A 26,747-nucleotide genomic window follows, 5' to 3' on the forward strand; every position below is an offset into this window, starting at 1 on the left:
GTCTTCTGCAATATTTGCGGTGGCTGTGATGTCATTCAACCGAAGATTCATAAGAGAAATCCACCTTCTGCCCAGAAAACAGTTAAGTTTGGTGGCGGAAAAATCATGGTTTGGGGTTACATCCAGTAAGGGGCCTTCAAGATATTTGCAGGGTGGAAGGCAATATCAATAGCCTAAAATATCAAGACGTATTGGCTACCTCTTACATTCCCAACCATAAAAGGGGTCAAATTTTGCAGCAGGATGGCGCTCCATCGCATACTTCCATCTCTGCATCAAAGTTCCTCAAGGCGAAGAAGATCAAGGTGCTCCAAGACTGGCCAGACATGAACATCATTGAGCATGTCTGGGGTAGAATGAAAGAGGAAACATGGAAGAGCAAACCAAAGAATCTTGATGAACTCTGGGAGGCATGTAAGACTGCTTTCTTTGCTCTTCCTGATTACTTGTATGAATCATTGCCGAACCGCATGGATGCAGTCCTTCAAGCTCATGGAAGTCATACAAGATATTAGATATGGATCTCACAGCACCACTACTTCATTCTCTGATGTTATGTAACCTTTTTTTGTATTTGAAGTCAATTTTTTGTTCCATTTTCACATGACTTTTTGTAGGTCAAAATCTGACCTTTCTGTGTTCATTAAATGATCCAGATTTCTTCAGTGAAGCACATTTATTTTTGTATATTAAACATCATTTGGGAGGGTTTTAGCTTTTGTATGAGCCATTTCCAAAACCAATGGGTTAATTAAAAGTCAGGTTATAAGCTGGTGTTTCTACAAAATGGATAAGCGACAAGACTTTTGTCAGGGACTGTATATGTATCTAGTATAATCCAACTCATTTACTAAGAGAACTTATGTAAACTAAAACTGTTAATAAAATTTAAAACCTGCAGGGCAGCAGCAGCAATGTCGTTATGGAAAGTTTTCCTAACTAGATTTGCAACATTTTATAGTCTATGAACTATCACATAAATTTGAATTTCCCTAAGGAATTTGGGGTTCAAACAAGGTTTCTGAGGGAAAATGAGTCTCTAAAGTCAAACCACTGTTACGTGTGTTGCCTGACTTTATCATCTCTTCATAAACACAGTATCACCAAACAAGAGTATGAGTAATTGTTAAAGATCAAATTTAAAAAAATAATAGATAATCAGAGATTTAAAACTAAGAATGACATCAAAATAAAAAATAATAAAAAAAAAACGTATGGAGAATATATCCCTGTGGGACACCATAAGACAGGCGCAAGAAATGAAATGTACTGACGTTTAGATACTTAAAATGATCTTTGGTGGAAGTAGGAAGTAGTAGTGAAGCCAATCAAGAGCAATATCCTTGATGCCAACCCACAGTTCACCCAATGACCCAATAGTGTACTATGGTCTAGTCATGCCAAAAGCACCACTTACAGGAAGATAAATGGCAGTTTAGAGAATCAGTTTTGCATTCAGGTTGACAATCACATGCTTGAAATAGGTAGAAATAGTGTACGCGGCAAGACAGGAGTTAAGAATACTATCGAGTAAATGCTTTTGCCAGTTTCTTGCGCTTTACAATGTTTCAAAGGTTTTTTAGTCACTTGTAATTGGAGCAAATTTGAAGTTGAAGGGTGCCCCAGAATGTGTTTGTTCTGCTCTATTTTAATGAATGCAGTGTGCTGCATATGTGTATCCTGATGTGACCTTTGCGAATGCCGTCCTTAACAGCAAACAAAATAATAGGCTTCATTCTAAACCTGGCCTACAAAGTTGGAATCGTGTCAACTGGGTGTGCGACTTGCTCAAACAGATCTAAAACATGTTCACTGACAACCAACACATAAACTGCACAGACAGATGATCGTAATGAAACACACTTTAACAAAGATCTTTGTTGAATTCACACTGCTTGCATGAGGCGCCGTTTTTTTTTTTTTTTTTTGTGTGTGGTTGAGCAGGAAATCCTCCAGGAAGCACAGGCTTTTTTGTATTTGGACTCTTTAAACTGTTCCTAAAGGCCATGTTGTTTTGTCTAAACAGGTTCAGAGCCACCAATCAACAAGGGGGCCATGATTGGAGCTTTGCACCTCTCAAAATGTCATCGGAGTTGGTCTGGGTGTGACTCAATAAAAGTTTATCTCGGTGGGTTGCCTCCCATCCTGTCCTTGGAAATAGTTTGGCCTTTGTTACAAGGACACACAGTGATCCAGAAAACAAAAGGCTCTGATTGCCAACTCTCCAGGTGAAACAATAGTTTTTGGGGATGATTGTATCAGGCTATTTGTTTTTTGTATCATCAGTGTGCCTAATGCAAATTAGTCTGATAAGGGCGGCAAAAGTCCAAAGAATTTGGTTTCAAGCTAAATCGGCCAGCTGCTAATTGATGCATTTAGCGGTTAACTTTTGTTTACCCTTGAGTTGACAGTGTTCTTAACTACATGTTTGAATCACAAAAAGAAGTCCTCTTAAAACTTTTGTGGCTGGATCATCCCACCACATGGTCGTGTCCCCCCCCCCCCCCCCCCCGAGGCACTCTCAAGCAACCATAGCAATGCGGCTGTCAATTTCAGCTCTCTCCCCCTCCCCACCTTTGGATGCCCTCCTGTTTTTCCCACCTTTCTCATCACGGGTTGCATGCACTCACGTTTGACGACGAGGCACTCTAAAAAAAGCCACGCCAGCTAAGACGCATTTTCGGGGTGTAGGCTAAATAGCTAACTGCGTGTCACAATCCGCATCGGATACCTGCTGATGCGGACAGATATAGTGTGTGTGTGTGTGTGTGTGGGGGGGGGCAATCATGCCAGACACCCAGGTTCTTCACTCAGCCCTGATTACCCCCCCCCCCCCAAAAAAAAAATAATCAGGAGACTACTACTGAAGGCTACGTAGTTCTCAGTCTTTGCGGTTTTTAAATAACTTTTTTTGCTTACACATCAGGGCTGGACTGGCCATCTGTCATACAGGGCAGATGCCCGGTGGGCCGGCCTCTTTTGGGGCCGATGCAGTGCTTTTTTAATGATTACATTTTACTACATTTTACCCCAAGCGACGGGCTCACAATTTAGAAGGACCAGTCCGTAAATCCATTTTGAATATAGATAGCAAACTGAAACATCATTAATAAACATCAGTGGCAGTTGGGTTGGACCGGAACAAAAACATGCCCAAAAGCCTAGATACACCAATCTGACGTCGGCCAAATGCGTCCCAGGTGGTAGGCGTCGGCCTAGATGTCGGCATGTCACCGACCCCGACTATTACTTCAGCGCATGCGCGAGAAGTAATTCCCTTCCATACCATCGGCGGCGGTAGGCATTTTTCCTAAAGGCAACCGGAAACCTCTTTACGGGGGCAGGATATAAAAACGTAAACAATGCATACCGGTTACTTTTTCTCTCATGATGTCCTCCCACGTGAATGAGATCGTCCGGCTTTTTGCACAGTATCGTATAATGCCGTCATTGTCAACCCTCGCTCTTGCGATTGTACGAAGGTTAAGGTAGCAAAGATGCAAGATAAGGAGAAACCGCATAAAATGGGTAAAAATCCTTTTCATCTGTACTGTTTATCCGCGTTCGTCACTTCCTCTGCTTGACCCCGTGCGCTGACTCGCTAGCTAACAGCCAATCGCAGTGATCAAAGCCTGACGCCGATTCAATATGTCGAATTTGCTGGAACCGCCTTGGGACAAGATATTTCAGTTCATTTATAATACTGCTGCAACTATACAAAGCAGATTTTTTTTTTTAGGATAGCTGATATTTTATATATGCTTTACGTCCATACAGTAGGCCTAAAATATTTTCATTTTTTTCATTTTCATTGTGACATCCATCAAATATTATTTTTATATTTTTGTTTTTTGGTCTTTTGTGCAAATAGACATAACCCTGGTGGAGGTAATGAGCATACATACTTATTTACAGTTTACTCAACCTTCAGGCTACATCCAAAAGGTTGAGTCTACTCACTATTCATACAGTCAGCAATTATTCAAAGACTTTTGAATTGCGTAATCATAACCCTGTATTGTCCCTGTTTTAATGAGAGCGACCACATGCTTCTTCGTTCCATTAGTTCAATCCAATGTGACGAGGCCAGCACGTGAATTTGCATGTGTTCTCCGCATAATTAGAGTAGAGAGAAATGCAGACGCCTGATTGGTGCAACACTTGGATGGTGAGAAAGGCTTCTCTGTTTTGTGGCTTGACTGAGACTTTCACATTGTGAGTCCGCCCAGTGTTGGCTGACGGTATTGTCCACGCGTTCCCACCTCCCTGTCGCACCACACAGCAGGCGAGGAAGAAAGTAGCTTTTCATTGATGTTTTGGGTTTGCCGAGAGGAGAGGGGAAGTCAGTCAGCTGGCTCCGAGTGCCTTTCATGACCTCCAGCCATTCCCCAGCAACCAGCAACTTGCATGGAAGCTCTAGAGCGCAACGTTAAGTGCACTGCCAGTAAACTGCCAGTAAACTATAAAGCTGGTTTTATTGCAGTTGAAGTTTTCATTGTTGGGAGATTCTGTTCGGGGGTCAAAGTACTTTGGAGGAGTCTGTTTGCGATGTGTGGGATGAGATGTCCGAGGGCTGCATACTGTGTACTTTTCAAAACACCTCAAATGTGTTTTACAGCGTGTACGTAGCAAACTTTTATTTACCCTATATAAATCTTCATTTGAATCTGTATGTTTATTTATTCATCTCTGAATGACAAACGAGGCTCAAAGGGTTTCTGGTCCACAGTTCACAAAAAAACGATGACATCCCCTCCCTAGTCTATACTTTGAGAAAACCCATCTGTGTGGAGAATTGGTTCTCCCGCTTGGTCAATGACAAATCTTCCATAGTAACAGCCTGACTTGGCAAATGAATAAATGATGACATCATGTTTGAAGTCCAACCTTTTTAAGCAACCAACCTACCTTTTTTCATGGACGGGGATAGAACCCACGCTGCAATCACGTCTCCGGTTTGGGAGCGCAGAGCGCCACCAATAAGCTAAGATTCCTTATTTGAATGCTTAGGAAGTGAGTTACGTAAGGTGACTACCATGACTATTTTATTTAAGAAGAAAAAAAAACATAAAACATCAGTAGAATTCAACACATGCTAATGGTCCCATGTAAGACCAATTTTCATGATTTAAAAAAATAAAAATCATGAATTTATAAGGATCTGAAAAGTGGACATGTCAAAACAGGACCTCTTTTTTTTTTTTCTTTTTTTTTTTAAGAATTGTATTTGCAAAAGTGTTGCTTACTGTGAAGTGATTTAGGTTCACTGCCACCAGATGGCATCTCAAAAAACTCGCATCTCAAGGCACCACTGTATTTTAATTTGGGTTTAATTCATTCCATTCTGTAAATCTAAATGACAGCCGTTTCCTGTGCTTCATACTGTATGTCTTTTTGTGCGACATTGAAGACGACCTCTCTGAACTAGATTGTTGCTTCCTTTACTGGGGAAAAAAAAAAAACATGACCTCACCACCAGCTGCAACACAACACAACACAAATACATTACACATACCTCGACATGATATCTGCAACGAGATCAACATTATAATCGTAAAGCAGGCCAAGCATATACTCTACATAATGCTGAGATGTTATCACCGACTCATATCATCGCCTTATTCACCCTTTTTGCTTGCCGCAAACCCATTTTGTGCTCAAGGCCGGGCCACCGATTGCGCAACACATATCTCATAGTTATTAGATCTGTTGTGAATTTTAACAAGAAATTGTGTCTAAACCTTCATGTACAAAACCTCTTACAGCCGAAATCACGTTATTCCTCTGTGCTTAAAAAAAAAAAAAGGCACTTGCAGCAGAAGAGTACAGAATAAAACAAGTTTATTTTTGGAGTCCGCAAAAGCTAAATGAGTGAGATGGGACGAAGCAAAGGAAAAAGGAAGCGACATAATGGATGCGGCGGATTCAATAGGTAGCATGCAGACACAGATAGACATGAAAAGGGAGGATGCAATAATAAATATAGCTTCCTGCCTTAACTTTGGCCGCAAACAGGCGGAAAAAAAAACCCCGGCACAATATGTCCTAGCCTACTGTATTGTGTCATCCGGTGGTGCGACAGTGGAGATGTGGAAATAAAAGAGGACTTTGGTGCCTGCTGCGTCTGTACAGTAGATTGTTTTAGAAGTCCAGGAAAGGGATGAGTGGCCTCCGCCCAGCTGCAGACAATACAAGTCATGATTGAATATACAGAACCGATGAATCTGGATGAAATGTAGATATTAACAATCTTCAGCAGGCCAAAAGAGGTGAAATACTGAGACTCAACTAATAATCTTCTATAATAGTAATAATAATCTAATCTTTCTTCAAACTGAAATCATCCAACAGCAAACATCTCATTAGATGTCCTTTCAAAATAAATGTAAATACAATGAATGCTACCATGTATAGGACATTACAGAAATGGTAGTTATTTTCACTTAAAAAAAAAAAAAGTCAGTTCACAAAGTAATTATGGTAAAATTAAAACATTTTACTGTTAATTTCTCAGTAAATATACTTTTTTTTTTTCATTTTTTAGGGGTTTAATTTTACATTTTATTCCATTAAATAACAGACAAAAATTTGCTAAATTACGATTCATTTGTGAACGTATTTAGTTATAGTTTTTTTGTAAAAGAACAGAAATATTGTGTGTTTTTACAGTGACAGAGATTTCATGGTATTTTATATTTGACATGTAAAATCTGAGCTCATTTTTGTAAATTAAATGATTTTTTTAAAATACAGGGGAAAAAAATGTTAAAAAGTAAAATTTTATATATTCCCTTTTTTTTTTTTTTTTTTTACAGTGTGAGCTGTAGCCATTGGCAGAGAAGATTGGGCAATTCTTTCAATCCATATCTCAGCTCTGCTGCTCATCCCGTAAATGCGTGTTCCTCACAAATGTGGAACCATTTAAAAAAGCGTTCCGTGGTAATAAATTTATTGCCCAGAAGCATTTATCCAATTAACACAAATTGTATTACTTTTTGTGCCAACGTGTACGAGGGTCAAAACTTCCATCATCACAAAACCTTTAGACAACAAGCAATGTTTCAAGTAACATTTTAACATTAATAACTGTCATCCATGTCTTAAATGTTAACCACCGTCTAATAAAAGCATGTAATAAGCGGTTCAGGAAATAGATGAATGGAAAACAAAAATAAAATATGATGACTCGTGACTTTCAACATTCTTAACTGGCATGAGAGGCAGGAAAAATGATTCTGAAAAGCAGTCACGGTTCTTCACTTTTTCCACATTTTGTTGTTACAGTCTTTCCAAAACGTATTAAATAAAATTGTACAAACTAGAAAAATTTCCAAATTACAAATGACACTCTGTAATGACATAATGGGAAAAAAACCCTTTTGGTAGTAAAAATGACAAAGAAAAAAACTTGAAGAAGCGGTGTAGGCTACACAGACATCCCGAATGAAAAGGGGGGGGGGGGGGGGTTTGGTGGACAATAATATGGTCTGTGCAGCCCCACTAGTCTAAATATGGCATTGTGGTTAATATTGTGTTAGTGGAATATGAGTTAAGCAGAAAAATCCAGCCGTTTTTATCCATCTCAGGGGGCGGCCATTTTGCCACTTGCTGTTAACTGAAGATGACATCAGTGTTGCTCAGGTCTCAGGTAACAACCAATCACAGCTCAGCTTCAGAAAACAGGTGAGCTGTGATTGGTCATTGCCTGAGCCCTGAGCAACACTGATGTCCTCTTCAGTCGACAGCAAGTGGCAAAATGGCCGCCCCCTAAGATGGATACAAATGGCTGTATTTTTGCGTCATAATTCATATTTCACAAATGTAATATTAACCAGAATGTCATGTTTAGACTAGTGAGGTCACATATACCATATTATTGTCAAAAAATGTTAAAGGTTGACTTACACTCACTGCCATTGGCGGCTATAGATTCATTTGAACCATTTCTATTAGTTTAAAAATGTTTGCACTTTTTTTAACAAGAGTATGAAAACCTAGAAAAAAGTTTATATTGTACATTTAGAACAGATATAAAATGTGTGATTAATTGTGAGTTAACTATTGAAGTCATGTAATTAATTACAATTCAAAAATTTAATCGCCTGATGCAATTAGAAAAAAAAGATTATTAAAAATTAGGGACGTTGATTAAAATTTTTAATTGTAATTAATCGCATGACTTCACTAGTTAGCTCACAATTAATCACAAATCTCACAAAAAAAATTGGTTTTCGTTATCTTGTTAACAAAAGTGGGGGGAAAAATTTAAACTAATAGAAATGGTTAAAATGATTTTTTTTTACGTCTATAGCCGTCAATGGCAGTAAATGAGTTAAGTATCGCTAGCTGGTATCGAAAGCCTTTGAGGCGACTCGATCCTTTGCATCACTTGTATCATAAGTGTATCAAAGTCAAGTAAAAAGCAAACGACGTGGAAAAAAGCCTTTTAAATGATGATTGATTTTCCACTGTATTTTCTTTCTACTTTGAACGTTCACGTGTAACTGTACGTTGTGACTACGGCACAGCGCCATATTTTGCTCCAGTAAGGTCGGCAGCTCTTCTTTCGTCGCCCGTGTTTGTCATCCGATAAGCCACCGTGTTCCTCGCCACTTCGCCATGTGTCTCCGCGGGGGAGCTGGCCCAGTTATGCGCACATGCACGTCTCCTGTTACACAACATACAGTGCAGCTGCACTAACTTGTTGATTTGAACTGTCTCACTGACTGTTCATGTTGCATGTTTTTATTTGCAAACCGGCAGGCATTTCGTACCCGTGGATGATTAGGCTCTGTTTACATGATGTTCATCAGCCACTATAGTCGCGTTGCAGAACAATATGGGCAAATGTGACAGGCTGTGATTGCCGTGGATGCCTTGTACGATTCCTAAACTGTCCAAAAAAAAAACTGCATTCACAGTGTGGATGAGAAAATAGTTTGGACTTTTTTTATATATATATATAATTTTTTAATGGATTTTTATGACTTTCACAAGCAACTGAAAAATAAATGCTCCATGATTTACCGCCAGCCTCAGACTTCAGCCATGACTCTTTGGTGGTTGCATACAAATTCCCAGGTTCACCACAGTGGATATGTCAGAAGCTTAGAAGAAAAATTGCACCTAGAAGGGAAGTAAAAATTAACAACTTTGATAATGTGGTTGCACAAGAGTGCACACACTTATAAAGTTGGACGAGTTAGACTGTAAAATGGAGATGCAAAACGTTTACTAAAAGCACAGTTTATATATTATAATGACATCTTACTTAGGTATCTTATCTCATGTACAAGGATGGCCATTACCCTAGAGACAGGCAGCAGTCACTCTTGAGGCTGGCAGTCATCCTTGAGCCAAAGATGTCTCGTACCAGTCATACCGCAGTGATTACTCATGCCCTCGTCGAACTGGACCCAACGTGAACTTGAGTTCTTTCACCAATGAACACAGACACATCCCAAGAGGGTGTGCATACTTGTGCAATGGCATATCAGTTCTTTATTTGTATTTACCCTTTTAAAAATATAGATTTTTTTTCTTTAAATTGAGTTGTGCACATTAATAGTGGATTTATTTATTTAAGGATTCATCTTGGTCTCATTTTTTTATGTCACAAAAAGTGTCATTTGAACAGAAACGGGCTTGGATGCTTAATTTCTCACGGCTAAAAAAGCAACACTGCCCTCTACAGGCCACCTCGTCGTATCACTTACCATATATTTCACCTTTGCATTAAACAAGCACACGCACACACACACAAGTTTGTGGTACTATCTTTGTGAGGCCATCCCGTTGACATAATAGATTTCCTAGCCCCTTCCCTTGACCCCAACCATCACAAATGATTGCTTAACCACAACCCTTAACCAAAGCCCAACCATAACCCAATTCAAACCTAAACTCCAAAACCAAGTCTTGACCCTCAAAAATAGGTCTAAAATTGTGGGGCCCTCCAAGCAAGGCCAAGTGGGCACCACAAGTCTGTAAAATCCTGAAATATGGACTTGGCTATGTAGCAAAAAAAAAAAAAAAAACACACACACACACACGCAAATCCACTTCACAGTTCTGGTGAGGTTGTGGGTTCAAATCTGGCCTCCCTGTGCGGAATTTGCATGTTCTCCCCATGCCTGCGCTGGTTTCTCCAGGTTATCCGGTCACTCCGGTTCCTTCCCACTTTCCAAAAACATGCATGGTAGTATAATTTCACCAACACTAATTACGCAGTGGTTAAATGTTTCTATTTCCATTGTTTCCTACTTCAATTGTACGACATTGTACAATGATGTGTAGTGTTTTTTTTTTACTGACTGCATTTTGTCTAGCTCAACGCTTGCATATAAACCTCATTTGTTTTCTGCAGCCACTGTGTCAATGCAGTCCTCTGTGAACTTTAGCTCTGCTTTTATTCCCAGTCTTTATATACCATCCCTTACAATAATGGCATTTTACTGCAAACACAAATGTTGCTGTCCAATGTTGACAACATCCCTCTTGTTTGTAAGACCCAATTTTATGGAGAATGTAATTACAAAAAATTGAATGGTGTCAAGATTAAGTTATTTGAAATGTTATTGTTTTATTTTTATTTGTTATTGTTATATGTCGGAAGCATGTGAACGTTGAAATAAAAACATTATTTTAATTACTTAGATGAAAATCCTTTGAAGTTAATACGTTTTTAAAGTCTGGTGGCCATTAATATTTTAGGGCTCTTGAAAATTGAAGTGCGTCCAGTATTAGATAAAATAGCTCAATTACTAATGCCCTATTTTTGTGAAAACTCACATTTGGATTCTTTTTTTCTTTTTCTTTTTGTGGTGCTGTATGAAAATCATAAAAACTAAATTTTAAGGAAAAGCATAAACCGGTAAAATACAAGTCGATATCTGGACATGTAATATTATTATTAACCACTAGATGAAAGCAAATAGACAAAAGTTTGGAGGCCCAAGTGGGTCCACATTTTGAATTGCAACCACAATTAGGGTCATCAACTTGTCAATCTTGTCATGTGACCAGTTCAGGGTGTCGACTGATTCTTATCCAGCTAGGAGAGGCTTCTTTCTGTACGCAATTGATGAATAGATAGAAGTACAGAGGTGCCTTAATTGACTGTATGAGTTCAACTCAATTCCACTCTCCTCATTGAAATACCTCCTTAATATGTATTAGGGGTTGGGGGTGCACTTCCATGAAATTGGGTTGCCTGAAAAAGCACCCCTTAGCTAACTCTGGCTAGGAAAGCACTATGTACATGAAACTCGCCCTGCCTACTCATAATAGTACCATCATTGCACAATGAAAAGCATGCAGTCTCAGGACAAACACAACAGAATTTACGGGGGGGTGATGGTACTTGGAGTGCTTTTCTGTTATTTGGAAATGGTTTTCTCCAAAGACACGCATGGCAAGTTAATTGAACACTCTAAATTGTCCCTGGGCGTGATTGAGATTGTGGATGGTTGTTCATCTCCGTGTGCCCTGCGATTGGTTAGCAACCAGTTCAGGGTGTACCCTGCCTACTGGCCAAGGCCGGGCTGGGATAGGCTCCAGCAACCCTGTGACCCTTGTGAGGAATAAACGGGTTAAATTGATGTATTTGGAAATATTAAAAAAAATTATTTCCTTTTTTTTTTTTATATTATTATTAAAGGAAAGTCATGTTGTGACCACTGTGCATGATAGTGTAGTGCCCTTGCACCCTGTATTGACCAGCCACCACGGGTTCCACCTTCATCTGAATCACCTGAATCAATAAAATGCTGAGTCTAACCAATAATTCAGTCTTCACTTTGCTGAAAGGAAAATGTTTTTGTCGTTTATCTGTTTACCAAAGGAAGCTCAGTTCCCTCCAGGCATAAGTGAGTCAATATTAGCTAATCGCATAAGTAATCTTAGATGATTAACATGAAACTTGTCATCAAACTATTAGACAGAACAGTCAGGAAGTGTAAGATGGTGATAATAGTGCTCCTCTCTCCAATTCTTTGCAGAGAATCCATCCTTTGAGTAGGTACCAAGCAGCAACCTCCTCCACAGAGGGGAAGGAAGAGCAGAGGCGGTCTACGTTTCTTCAATGGGGCTTTGTGGACGCTGCCATCCTTCCCCCCTGGCCAACCCCTGGCAACCCATTCAAGAGTGTCACATGGCACTCCCACTGCGCACACATCTCACAAAGCGGCCCTGTCACTTGCACCTCATTGACATGCGCTCACAGTGACGTTCATTGGGCAGTGGGCACGCTCCTCCACTGGGTGGCCAAAGTGTGGCTTCCTGGATACCGCATTCATATTTTTGGAGGAGGAAGTGGAGAGGTGTTGGGAGTGGGTAAAGTGGGGGTCGGTCGACACCTTCAACTGGCAGTTCATGTGACGTACACTCCTATAGATGAAAAGGGTATTAGAGCCACATTGAAAAGGAAATAATAGTTGCTTCCTAGTTGTACGGAAATGAAACACTGCTTAGGAACAGTTCACTTATATTAACTTGTGAGTTCAATACATTTTCATTCAATGTTTAACAACTGATTGTGATAAACACTGATTTCTATTATGCTACTGCATTTTTATGTTAGTCCTGATGATGGTACTTGGAGTGCTAAGTATTTTTTCAGTGGTACTAATAGCGATGGGCGAGTATCAATATCAATACCAGTTATCAGTATCAGGTTGATAGGTTTTATTTCAAGGTATTGGCACTTGCAACGTCAGCCGATACCAGCATCGGTCACCCTCTTGTGGCCGTTTTACGATCAGAACTAGAAATTAGAAGAATAGAAAATTGCCATTAATTTCATGCAATTTTAAGGAAAAATACTAAATTGGGAAATATAGGTCTTTCTTTAAATTATCTGTCGTTTTTGGTGGGAAATTGTATCAAAAGTACTACTGGTATCGGTCTGAAATCTATATTGAACATCCCTAGTAAAAAAATACAGTATTTTGCAACATATTTTTGACATATATCAGCATATATTATGCGTCTTTATGGGATGCTGCCATTTTTATTTATTTTCTTTTTTTTGCGGAAGGAAAATGTTGTTATCTGCTGCACATTCAATTATTTTACACAGTCTCCCTTATCAATCACGACACACTAGTATCACTGTTAACATTTCCCATACTTCCTGAAATCTGATATTTCCCAGGAAATGTGAACGCAGCATTGGTTCCAAACTACAGGCTCGCCCCCTTCCGGTCGATAGACGCCAGGCCAGTAGTGTTGGCTACTTCGCTTCTTAAAAAGCGTGTCCCCTCCCTCAATCTATTCTCCAGCGTTGGCATCGTTCCCAGCCAACACGCCGTCCTCAAAACGAGCCAACAGATTCACTCGCCCAGTTCTCCTCTTGTCAACTAGTCTGAGTGGGAGGAGGGCGTGCGAATCGAGCCACTCGTAGTTATCTTGGACGCTGTTTAAAAAAAACCAAAAAAAAAACATACACACGTTTACTTGCGGAGCGTGCTGCTCATCTAAATCTGCCTTTTCGGTCCTCAAGTGGATTTGAAGAAAGCGACACATAAAACAGGACAACGCATCCTCTAGTTCCACGCGTTTTTTTTCAGACCCCTGTTTTTGTGTGTGTGTGGGTTTTTTTCTCCACCGTTTTAACAGCAACCACCACACGCGGACGTAACGTGATGAAGTCCCACCTAGCCGCGGCATCGAGCGACGTCAATTTCAATTAAGGATTCTTATTTTTTTTATTTTTAGCGTCAGCGTTCCACTTCAACTTCCAGACTTCGGAGAAACTGAAAGAAGAAGAAGAAGGCTGCAGCGAGGTTTTGGAACCTGCTTGCTTGGTGAGTGAGTGGACGCTGGCTTCTTCTCGTCCCCATCCACTTACATAATAATTATGACTCCTAGCTAGCTAACGTCACTTGGCAACAAGCAGCGATGCTACCGAGCTGATTAGAAAGAGGACACTAAGCGTCGTTAAAACGCTCACCTATTCATCTCTATAAATTACTTTGCGTATGATTCGAGTGTTTTTTTTATTGACGCTGAGAAACAAACACGACACTTTTGCTTTTGCTTTTACGAGGTGCAGCTGACCACAAGGGGCTTATTTGAGCTAGCAAGCGAGCCTACGCCCCGGGGGCTCTCAAGTCCTTTGCGACAAGATTCTGTCACACTCGGGTGATAATTAAAGATGTCAGCTTGCATTGACGGACTCGACCTTGAGTGTAATATCCCTCTGTGTGGCCATCGTCCCGGTGATCAAATGTCAAACGATTTCGTGTCCGTTCTTGTCTACGTGACTGAAGCTCATCATCATAAACTGGACACAACATTAGGTACACTTGCACATCGTAGTGGAGTACAATGCATGAGATGTATTAACATTTTTTTGTAATCGTTATTGGTGATGTTAAACTTAAAAAAAAAAAAAGCACAGTGGACTTGTGGTTAGCACGTTTTCCTCACAGTTCTGATATTAGGGGGGTTTGAAACGTGACTTTGGACTTGTGTTTCACATCTATTGTCTTCATCAAACCTAACCTGTATGTTTCTGGGATGTGAGAGGAAAACCAGGAAATGATAGGAATATGCAAACTCCACACAGGCTGGCTGGCCCGAGCTAAGATTTGAACCAAGAACCCTTCTATTGTGAGTCAGACAGTAATCTTTACCGCATTGAGTATTTATCCATCCATTTTCATACCACTTGTCCTTATTAGGGTCGTGGGTGAGCTGGAACTTATCCCAGCTGACTTTGTGTGAAAGACAGACCACCCTGGAACGGTCGCAAGTCAATCACAGGTCTCATATAGACAAGACGCTAGTGCTTTCTTGTGATCTTAGTGGACAGAGGGCGACAAAATTACATAACCTAACATCTCACAGCTGCTGATGGGTGTATCGTTGCACATAAGACATGATATTAACAATATCAACTTACTATTGCATAATGTTTGCACCTTGTGTTCCTTGATATGAATTAGAGCTTTAAGACAGACATGGTATCATTTTTCAACAAGGCAGCAGGTTTGGCCGTATGACGAAACGTCATGTATAGTAGTGGAAATTGGTGGCACTTGGATTGCTTGACACAATAACACTAATTAAATCATTTATCTCGTACCTTTGCAATGATTTAGTCGAATGGGGGAGTTTTGGGAAGGAATCATGTAGGTGCCATATAATGTCTCAGTAAGGTGCTGCTGTTTCTTGGAGCACAGACTGTTTCTAGCAGACTACTGCAAATGTTGCTCTGGTATGTTGAGGGTTCCCGTAAAGTGTTTCGTGCTGTGCTACTCAATAAATAATTCCATCCATCTATTTTTGTTTCACATTTCCTTATTGAGTTGGAGCCTCTCCCAACTGACTTAAACACTAAAATAATCAGTCTGCTTTCTTGGAGGACTACAGGATTTTGGACAAGTAATCATTCTGTTATCAAAATAGTTGTCAATTAATTTGATAATCAATTAGTTGTGGATTTAATCGATCCATTGCTGCACCTCTAGTATATTTAATATTTCGGTTCCATGAGGTGCTGGTCTGTATTAAAAGTTAGTGGTTGCATTTTAGAGCTAACTTTGACCTAAAGTCTACCTAGGGAAATATGTTTTCTCATTATTGGCATCAACAGAAAATTGGTAAATAAAATTTGTGGTTTTGAACATTTGTTTACAGGACAGATGCTTTTGGAGCATGAAAACAAAATACGTGCCAAAAGAAAATGACAATTTTATTATCTCCATTTAAGCATGCTTGTAAAATGTCTGGGCATTTACGAGTACTTTACATAACAATGATCGCGCTTCACCAAAGTATACATTTACAATATTGCTACTGGATAATTGTTTCTTTACCAAGTGACTGGCCAACTTACTTGCCAGGAATACTTTATAGCTGTTGATTTGTTTATGTTATGGCATCTCATGTAATTGTGCTCTACTTTCGGACCGAGAGAGGCATTCTTTTGGTTACTTACGTACTACAAGTAAAAGTACTGTTTCTGCAATCACACCAGTGGGAGGATTTTATATCGTCTCTGCTTAATATTCCAAAAAACAGTATTGAGGTGAGGTTGCGGTGTTTGCTGACTATACAGTAGCTGAGTTATAAACATTATGAGAGTGCCCTAAACTCTAACATCATGCTTCCTTGCATGCTGTCTTGTTTAAGGTACTTTAATTATCGCAATGATGTGGCGACACGATGGATTTTTATAGGATTGGGTATTTCAGTGTCATAACAGAAATGATACAGCGTACAGACGCTCCCCAACTTACGAACGAGTTACGTTCCGAGCGATCGTTCGTAAGGTGAATTTGTTCGTAAGTTGCTTCAGTGCTATATTTTGTATTATAATTTATGTTTAAAGAGAATACGTACAGTACTGTACTACGTATGTTAGAGAGAGAGCGCGAGAGACACACACAGTATGTACATGTACGTAATAAGATAAATAAAATGAAGTTTAACTTACTTTTGGAAGATGTACTCGATGCTTAAGGATTTGATGGAGGAGGAGGAAGAGGAGGATTTTATATCATGAGAGGTTCTTCGTCGTCGCTGGAATGGGCTTCAAAAGTTACTTCCTCCTCCGTAACTTCAATGTAGGAAGAAGTTGAGGGTCGAGGAGAAGAAGATGAGGGTTGATGAGTATCTTCCTTGGAGGATTTACTAGAAACTGGCCGAAAGAAGCAATCTAACGACGATTGCACAGTTTTCTTCTTTTTTCATCATAAATGATGCGGTAGCACTGTATGGCATCATTCAATTGATTTGCAACCTTTGTGCAACGTTCAATATTTGGGTCTTGCTGCTCGAAGAGTGCGATGGCTTTATCTATGAGCGACAGGCGTTTCTTCTTCTTCCTCCTCCTCGACACGTTGCTGAGCCTCCAATGCTGGGTGAGCTCTCACAGCGCCAAGCGTCGGTATTAGCGGCGGAAAGAAGCACTACGGTAATCGGAAAAAGGTGCGCAATAAAAAATCGAACTTACAGCATCTCTTTCCGAACATTTTTTGACATGCGCGCATGCGCGCAGACATGTTCGTATGTACCGTTGTTCGTAACTCGAATGTTCGTAAGTAGGGGAGCGTCTGTACCTCTATGAAGTTGTACCAGAGTAATTGTAATTGAGTAATTGTTAGCCAATATGGTTTGATCCTAAATTGCATAGCTCAAGAAATCAGTTGCATTGCCTAACCTTACACGTACATATTGCGAAATATACAGTATGTTGAATAATCGGTGTCCCTCTACTATTGCAATAGCTGTGCGTATACAGGAAGGAACATGCAAAAATGTGTGCGGATCAATACGCCCCCTTTATCTTGACAGAAGGTATTTACTGTGATTCCTTGTTAGGTTGATCACGAGCACAACGCTGGAGGTGGAAGTAGCGTACTACTACAGATCAAATTAGGCTCATTGAGCCAAGTGGTCAAGTTTGTACATTTCAGATAACCCCGCAACTGCCGGAACGGACATAAGCTTGCGTTGTTGATGCAAGAGGGAATGTAGTCCAACTGCAAATGTCCCACAGCCGTACAATTAGCGGTAAAATATTCAACCATCCACTTAATTGATGACAAAAGATAAAGAACCTGATTTGTGGCATGGTGACCACTACAGGAAAAAAGTAAAAATAAAATAGAAAATGATTAAAAAAAAAAAATGAATAGCTGAGAGACAGCTGTGTCTGTCAGTTGCTCTTGTTTGTGTCAGCTTGTGTTTCTATCGGAGGCCATGCTGGAATGGGGGGTTGCTTTGAGAAGGGGGATGGGGGAACAGAAGAGCAAATTTAGAAAAGGTCATAGCTTCTTTTTTAGCGGTTGTTCTATTTAGATATCCGCCAGCCTCTTTTTGCTTTATACTTCATATTTTCACACATACATGAAGCTTAAGCTATAGTTGGTTCAAATATTTCGATTTTAAAGGAGCGTTTTAATTAGCTTTCAGTTGATCGAAAAACAACCATGAAAATATTTAGTTTGGGTGATGCCATATTATTAGTTTTTTTTTCTCCTGTAAACAATGGCGTAAATCGAAATGGTGTTAAATAAGAATATAGGTCAGAACACCCTAACATCATCTGTCCATTTAACAACCTTTTGTTGGGTGTCTGTTATTCTAACAAAGAATATAAATAATAAATGATGAGTTCTGATGCAGAAGCAAGACAACTCCATTTTTTTTGTTAATATATTTTTCTTTCATGTATTAAGCAATTAAGATGCTAATTTGGGGAAAAAAATCTTACTTTTATTGAAGTTGTTTGTGTTTCATTTTTAGGAAATGCACCATTGAATAACAGCCAGTTAGTAGGCGTGGCTGTATTTTTGTCGAAATGGCACTTGATGGCTTTTGACTTTAAACTCTTCCAATAAAAATGTGCATAAGAAGAGTTACAGAGAATCTGACTGAAATATATAAATAATTGCATCTCGCAGCCTAATTTTTGCCTAATTTCTTTGTGACATGTGTTGATTTAATTTATTAGCAATAAATTAATTGTTCATCTCATCTCAAGCTACTAATGCTGTGACTTAACAGCCACACTTTTAAAACTTTTAACGGCATTTAGGACGTATCAGTCAACGCTCGACCTAACTGTGTTTTAAATTATAAATTGGCTATCATTGTTTGTATCGCCATCCACAATAAACCACATAATGCTTTTAAGTGTGGACATGTCAAATAAACATTGGGACCTGCTGCATATTTCCTTGTTCTGCCTCTGAGGCCCTGGTCTTTGGTCCAGCCCTAAAGCATATTAGGTTTCAGATGTGCATATCTCATGGTGCTCGTAGCTGCTTGTGGAAATTTCCACTTCTCCTTGGAGCTGCTACTTGTGAATGAAATGCTGTGGAGGTAGGTGACTGGAAACTACACTTCTGTTTTTGGAGGATAGTCCTACAAATCTATGTTTGGAGTTTTGGAAAATGACTAATTCAGACCACGTTACTGTGCAGTTCCTTATTCCATATTGACAATGTTATATCCATAGGATCTAACTGATCCTTGTTGTTTTTTGTAGCAATGGGTCATGATCAGAGTCTTAAGGGAGCCTTTAAGACGTTTCCTGATGGGAAAGTGACGTGTTGATTGTGTTGAGGCCTGATCAGTCATCATCCTGAGTAACACAAGGGTGGGTCTCGAGTTACATCCTGGAATCATTATCAAGTTTGATACAATTCAGTAATTCAATCTTGTGTTGCTATATTCGGACAGTCGGTGGAAACGAATGAGGAGTTCAGGACAATAAAACCTTGGCAGAGGTGCCTTATAATCGTTGACTCTGTCATATCCTAGGAAGGGGTGAGGGTGTAGGATGACTGTGGAGTCTTGTGCATGCACTTGCTCATGCCAATGAATGCGATGCGCAAGCGTGGTTGTGTAATAATGTGAAACTTTTGGAGTGAGAGAAACCGAAGGTGGTAGAAACGATGGTAAGATGATAGTAGATAGAATCCGGCGAGAACCATCACCAATCACGCGACACTTGGATACTGTCAAGTCAAGCTTAGGGATGATTACTCTGTTGCAGGAGTAAAAGTATAATGTATGGCTTAATTCATGGTCAGAAGAAACTAACAGGCATTGCAGTAGTGCTGCAGTACTGAGTGATCAAATCTGCAATTCAACGGTGCTCTCTGTACGGTAGGTTTATCTTATTGTTGTGTTTGGGTTCTCTCCAGTTAGCCCAGTTTCCCCCTACAATCATCCGTCTCCTTAATCGGCCTGAACTGAACATCCCCCGTGCAGCATAAGCGGTGTAGATAATGGACAGATGGAAGCAATTTACCCACATATCCAGTGACAGCATTTACAGACACAATCTCAGTGTGGCTGGCTAAACCAAATGTTTTGTTGAGTATAGCTAAAATCTTAAAATCTCTGAAAGGGGCAATTGGATGAATATACGGGGAAGAGACATCAGGCCACTTCCTGTTCAGTTGCTTAGCAACCGGCGACAATAGGCAAGCTTGAGCTGGCACCCTACCCCATGGTGGATATCGCCCAAAACAAGTGTGGTGTTAAAGCCTCATAACACTAAGAAAACATTGGATCTCCGTCGAGTATGTCCAAAAAATTTTGTTCCATTTTTTATTATTATTTTTTTTAATAATTCCTGCAACCTATCTAATTGTAACAGAAAGTTAGATAGAAATGAGGTATGATTTTGCCAGTGTTAACTGACACCTGAATCGTTTACGGCAAGGGTTAGCGGTCTGTCTTCAAGTTTAGTACAGTTGCACCAGGGATGTGATTTTTCCGCTAATTCGCGGAATTCCACTTTTTTTTACCCCCCCCCCCCAAAAAAAATTCCGATTTTTTTATTTTTATTTTTTTAATAGTAGTTCATTGTGTATGCACATGACTCCGACAGATAACATCTTCTGCTATAACAAAGACATTTGTGGTATGCTCTAATATGAGTTACTTTTCATTTGGTCATGATACAATTATTTGTTCATGAAATTTGAACTCTTCAACATTATTTATGTGTTAACTTAGTAATCACATTAGTTAGATATGATGATATTCTCAGTGATAGTTTTTAAAAGCAAAGGCAGTCCAATGTTTTTGAATGTGACTGATTTTGAGTTGACTAAAACTGCCATTTTATATGGGATAGTTCAATATACATTGAAAATTTATGCTGTTGTTTTGTCTATTTCTTTGTCATGTGAGTGCATTGAAAGTACTTAAAAACACGGAAAACCCATGAGCTCCGGGGCCCCTTGTCCCCCCACCAGGGCACTGCCCTGGACCTAGCTGGGTGCCAGCGGCCCCCAGACCCCCGGCTAAATTTTCAGATAATTTCACTTTGGTCAAATCACATCCCTGTTGCACGCTTATACTACAAAGTCCCAAAAGGCTTCCTTCACTGGTGGCTTACCTGGCAAATGATAAGCCGACCAGCAAAGATTTATTGCCACTCTTCGAAGTATGATCACCGGCGCTGCCCTACTGACCCATACTTCTTACAGTAATACATGTGACCTTTGGTTGAAAAAAATAATAATTACCCCACTTTTCCAGCTCACTCATCCAGGAATGTTGTTTCTATTTTGCCTGTTGTATTACACAGAGAAATGGACAATTAGCCGATTATGGCGGTTGTAACAGAGTCAATACTTGTGTTTGTGAGACTGTGTTCTTTCTTTGAGACAGAATATGGGCCTCCCTGGTGCGGTGTTTGAGCTCACAAAAATCTATAGCTACCTCTGACTGCATTTAGATAAGAGCGAGATGGCTCTGTTCAGAAAAGTGAAACAGGCGTTCAATTTGTCATGGAGTCTTTCTAAATGTGGCAAAGCCTGCGCAAACAAGCTAAAGAGATTCAAGGCCCTTGAAAGTCCTCTCCCTTCTCTTTACGCTATATTATTCAATCCAGATGTTAAGCGTAAAGGCGATGACCAGGAATATTTATTTTAGTGCACTTGCTGGTCTCAGACTCTTTAAAAAGTGCCCCTTGGCTCAATTTTATAGCAAAAGAGTTTGCCCACTATTACTCTGTTTTGCCCTCTGAGCAGACTGACCTGGTTTTCATAGGCATAGCTTGCCTTAGACATTTTATATAAGATTCTGGTCCAAGTAATTTGACCACAGTCACAGTGGTGCATCTCTAGAATGTCATGAATGTTTACACTACCCGTTCACTCGCGCCACAGTAGTGGCAGCAATCGTCTAAGTCTTGAGTTCCTACATTTGGCATTACACTTCCTGAAGGATACATGCAAATGTTTTGAATGAGCTTTGTACTTTCGGTTCTCTTGTGCTTTAACTAAAGTGACCAGTCCATGAGCAGTCCAATCTCCTTTGAGCTTTTATGTCATTGAGAATGTGTATAAATTTTGGCACAAAAAAAAAACAAAAATTGAGAACAGTAATGTCAAAGATAAAATTAGTGGTGTCAAAATTGTGTTTATTCTGGGCCATAATGAAGTTGCCCCCAGAGATGTAAAACATCCTCATCACACTGCAGTGGGTGGAAGTGAAATCATCATAAAGCTGCATCATTTGGAGTTCCAACACATAACTCCGGCTCACATTTCATGGCTTAAGCTTCACAAAACCTCCTTCTGTCATGATGTTTACAAAATAGGGAGGGTCTTCACTCTCTTCCACAAAGAGTGAATGTTATTTATTCCTAGGCTGTGCTCTTCCGTCTTCAGGAGGAGTAGACATGTCCAGTCATGTCCCTTTACTAGATCCTGGAAGTGCCCCTTGACTACAACCACTTTTGTTATGTCCGTCCTTAATGGATTACATCGTAACGTGCTCATGTGTGGGGAATGACGACACTAAGCATCTGTTAACATCCTTACTAAGATATTTTTGCCTGTAGCATGCCGTTTCTGTTGACATATACAGTTAGCAGTATTTTTTTTTTTCCACATCCAGGCATTCTTTATGGAGTCAGTTTATTGAACATATTGATTTAAGCAGCACGGCGGAATTGTGGTAAGGATGTCTGCTTCGCGGTCAGGAGTGCGGGGCTCTTAATTGGCCATTGCTGTCAATGTAATTGTAAATTGGTCGTTTGTCAATCGACTCGACACATGCCCTGTGATTGACTAGTGACCGATCCAATCTGTATCCTGCTGTCTAGACTAAATTCAGCTGCAATAAGTTTTCTTGATTCTAAACCAAATTCAGCCGTAATGAGTACCAGTTACACGCTCCATCAATGAGGACAAGACTAGAAAGTGGATTGATGAATTGGATATTAATGTTTGGACTCTTTGTCTGGTCACTAGAAAATGAATACTGAAAAAAATTGCTGCTTACAGACCTGTACAAAACACCCTGTGTTGATGATTAATGAAACTCATGTTGAAAGTGAAACTTACTTCAATGACTTTTTACTGTAGTTCCGCTTTTTGTTTTTGCTGGTGGTTCACTTTTAGTTTCTTGGTCTGCGTGTACACGGTATGTGTTGTGAGCTGTCTGATCGTGGTCTCTCTTACTTTCCAGAATATCCATGAGCTCCGATTTTCCACACTACAGTTTCAGGATGCCAAATATAGGGTTCCAGAACCTGCCCCTTAATATATACATTGTTGTGTTTGGGACAGCTATCTTCGTCTTCATCCTCAGCCTCCTCTTCTGCTGCTACTTAATAAGGTAAGCACTATTACATTACACATTTTTAGCTTGATCAGCTGAACTGGACGTTGTGGATTCTATGCCGCATGGCATAATTCCTATGCACAATGAAATACACAAAAGCTCTGAAGGGCCCTTTTTTTGTGCCCAGGGCAGTTTTATCTTCTTTTTTTTTGTTGTAGTTTTGTAGGCCAGCGCAGGTAGGAATAGACGTTTATACCTACTTGATTTCCTGCCAGTCAAAGCGGGTCCTCTAATTCTCGTTAAATTCAGCGCAGGAGAGACACACTGTTTACATGGTGGAAGCATAACAGACTTGCTGGAGTCCAATGCGAGAGATAGATAAGTGCAAAGTACGTTTAAAGAACTGCAAGAAGAACTTGCTCTCAAGGTGGTGTTTTAAAATATATTTTAGGTGATTATGATAATGATGCATTCAGTGATTTGATTTCTATAATGATTCACACATTTGTCATATTTATAAATGAAATACGATGACATCTATCACACATGATCAGCGGAGCACAGAATCAGTTTGCCTGCTCTTCGACCAAATCCACCAACATCGCGTTACACCTGCACCACGACTTAGGCCTGCCTTTAGCTGGTCTAAGATCTAGTCTACTTGCTGTGACCAAATTGTCCGGTGCTTTGGGGGACGTGCAATGGAAAACGCCCTCAGTCCGCCGGAAACACCCTGCAAGGCGCAGCACGGGTCTGGCAAGATTCCGAACACTGGAAACTAAACTCAACTGCCCCAGCACGAAAAGGAAGATGCGCTTGTTTTTAAGCTGAGCGCCTGTCTACGAAAATTAAGCCCTAAATGTATTTTGGGAAAAACAAACATTGCAAAACAGAACCTTGGCAACCGCAAGGTTGGCCACCTCCACAAATATTGCAACATATAACACAGCGCTGTTAGTTTTTCTTGGAGGGATCCAGGTTTCACTGGCCTTTTATGTTCAATGGAAATTTTGTCGATTTTGTAATTCGCAGGAGAACAAGGACAATATTAGCCAGAGCAGCATCCATGCTGCAAACAGGCTTGGAATCATGTATCAGCTATATGATTTCATCAATTTTTTTCCTTTAAAAAAAAAATGGTGTTGTATTCATTGATTTTGTAGGTGTCAATTATTTCAACAGCACAGTTTGGAGAAGTTTTTTTCCAACAGTAATAAGATTTGTATCAGAATCGAAAGTAATATTAAGTTAACAACCCAATTTATTGTCGACATCAGGGGTGCCCAAATCTGGTCCTTGCTCACGATGAGCCCCTCTATCCAGACTTTTTTTTTTTTTTTTTACGTCTCCCTCCTGATTATTTGATTCAGTTGTGTTGGAGGAGGGAAACATGAAAAACTGGCCGGATTCCTCTTGAGGACTTGATTTGAACATCTCTGGCCGACATTATGATAATCATGGTTCTTTCCGCCAAATAATTAAGTCTTAATCCCCCCCCCCTTTTTTTTTATTATTATTTTTTTACATGCTGCCACTTTTCCACTATGCCTGGTTCGTACTCCACTTGACATGGCGCAACTCGTTTTTGGTGATTTTTTTCCCTTGGCAAAATCAGTTGCACCCAAATTACACAAGGTACTCATGCATGTCCACAAAGGTTGAATCAATCAATGTTTGTTATTAGACATTTAATCCTACAGACCTTTAGGTGTGGAGTCTACCTATGTATGCTTCATTGGGTTAGTTTCCTGGGGGTGATCCAAAAAAATGTGTGGAGGTGCTGACGAGCATTTCTGCCTGGGTGATGACGTACATTTTGTGCCTAATACTCTGCTAAAAGAAAAAAAAAAAAACACACACACAGACCGTTGGGTATCACTGTCCTGTACCTTGCAGCACAAATGATAAGTAGGTTTAGTGTTCACGTTCTAATTCAACCCCAAAGAGGATACAGTGTGACTTTGATGCATTACCATGATTTTATCCCAAAATATATAAACTTTAGTTTTTTATAAGGAAAAAAAAATAGCATTTTTGCTCATTTAAAATCATCTAAAGATGCAGTCTCCCAAAGTTACCAACCCTGAACAGATGCTCTGAACAAACTTTGTGTAATCTACAGATTTTCCTATTTCTAGTATTACAGCATCTTTTGATTACCTGTAACCATTTTGACGGATATAGCAGACATTCCATCAGCGCTCTTTTGTAGATTTAACACATTTATTGTTTTTCTTACGGAATTCCGCTCACGCAAGTCAAAGGGCCCTATTTTCGAGCCCAGCACAAGTCTAGCACAAAGTGTAGTCTAGCTGTGCTTATATGATGGTTGTAGTTTTTGTGCAGTTAGAAATGTGCACTTGCGCCGTTGTGGGCGTGAACACAGCCAACTTGCTTCTCTCATTACCTTTTAATTCCACGGAGATGAATTGATGGAGCGGAGATTATGCACGCAAAGTACGTTTAGAATTGCAAGAAGATGTTCACTTTTTAGAGTTTACCAAGCAGTGTGGTTCAGTTCTTCATACTACTGTGTGTTGAATTTAATTTGAAAAAAAAAAAATAGTGTGATGGAGTGTAACCTTATCAATACATGACATCATAAATTAACGTTAACACTCTTTCCTTGATATAAAACAGCAAATAATTTGGATTTTAAAAAAATATATTGTTGAGTTATAATTCACTGTTAGCCAATCAGTAGATAGGAGTCAATCTAATTCCACACTTTTGGTTGGTGCAACTGAATGGACCATTATGTATATTTTTAAAAAGCCTTATTTATCAGTTGTTTTAGTCGGTGAAAAAAACTGAACTAAACATAACATTGGTGGCAAAGGATTTGTGATACGTTTGGAAGTCTCATTTAAAGATGTGCATCTAGAAGACCCATGGGAATGTCACCCTCAATCCCGTCCGAGACACTTGGGAGTGTCTGCATCTTTATCTGCTGACCCCCCCCCCACACACCTTTTTTTTTTATGTCAGTTTCTCTCCTAGACTGTGCTGCTTGTTTTACAGATCCCTCTCACTCTGCTGCGAGAGGTTAAGGTTACTTGTAATGGAGGTAAATCTTACAAACCTACGAATTCCTCTTTATTTCTCTTGCTCATCCTTCCCCCTTGTCGTCCATGTTTGTTGTCACTCGTAGCCTAGACGTTCCTTTTCAGTGCTGTGCTTGTTCTCTCTTCACTCATTGAGAATTGCAAACTGGGTTCTGCTCCTTATCTTTTTAATAGTTGGGTTTAAAAAAAAAAATCTATTTGCAAGTATAAGAAATAGAATAGTACTGGTTGAAATGCATTTTCTGAGCACAAACAGAGAACAGTAGAGTTAAGTTTTTACTTAACCTGTAATTGGTTAATCCAGTGGTGTGCCAATGACTAAGTGATGAGTCTCATGACCGCAAACGCGGTCATGCCGGACAACTTTGTCAACCACCCTCTCATAGTTTTGCGATCTTGCGCAAAATGTAGCATCATTGTGATTGCCGTTTATATTTCGCTACTCCCTGGTACCGCTGTGGCACATTTAAAATTGGTGTCATGAGGCAAGTACTTGACGAGGAGAGGGCATTTGAGTTTGTTTGTTTTTTTCTGTTATTTTTCCCCTCCCAGGTTCTCTGAATGATCTGTGTGGTAATGATGTGGAGAATATGGAGGGAACTCACTAATCAGAAAGCTGTTTTGTCTTTACGTCTCCCC

At 39.8% G+C, this 26,747-nt stretch overlaps 1 protein-coding gene across 6 annotated transcripts in view; it reads left to right on the forward strand.

Moving 5' to 3' along the window:
* rnf24 (ring finger protein 24) overlaps positions 1 to 26,747 on the forward strand; it is a 56,390-nt gene that overhangs the window by 21,061 nt on the left and 8,582 nt on the right. For 4 of the 6 annotated variants that reach the window (XM_077570211.1, XM_077570213.1, XM_077570212.1 and 1 more), the window contains 2 exons: positions 12,000 to 13,805; positions 22,948 to 23,097. In XM_077570211.1, coding sequence (XP_077426337.1) covers positions 22,955 to 23,097 — 143 coding nt within the window. In that variant the 5' untranslated portion in view covers positions 12,000 to 13,805; positions 22,948 to 22,954. Of the gene's footprint in view, positions 1 to 11,999; positions 13,806 to 14,527; positions 14,614 to 22,947; positions 23,098 to 26,747 lie in introns of all 6 variants that reach the window. The other 2 variants (XM_077570216.1, XM_077570215.1) reach the window with 2 other exon arrangements.

The sequence above is a fragment of the Vanacampus margaritifer genome, chromosome 7 (genome assembly GCF_051991255.1).
Source record: "Vanacampus margaritifer isolate UIUO_Vmar chromosome 7, RoL_Vmar_1.0, whole genome shotgun sequence".
In the NCBI taxonomy this organism is placed as follows: Eukaryota; Metazoa; Chordata; class Actinopteri; order Syngnathiformes; family Syngnathidae; genus Vanacampus; species Vanacampus margaritifer.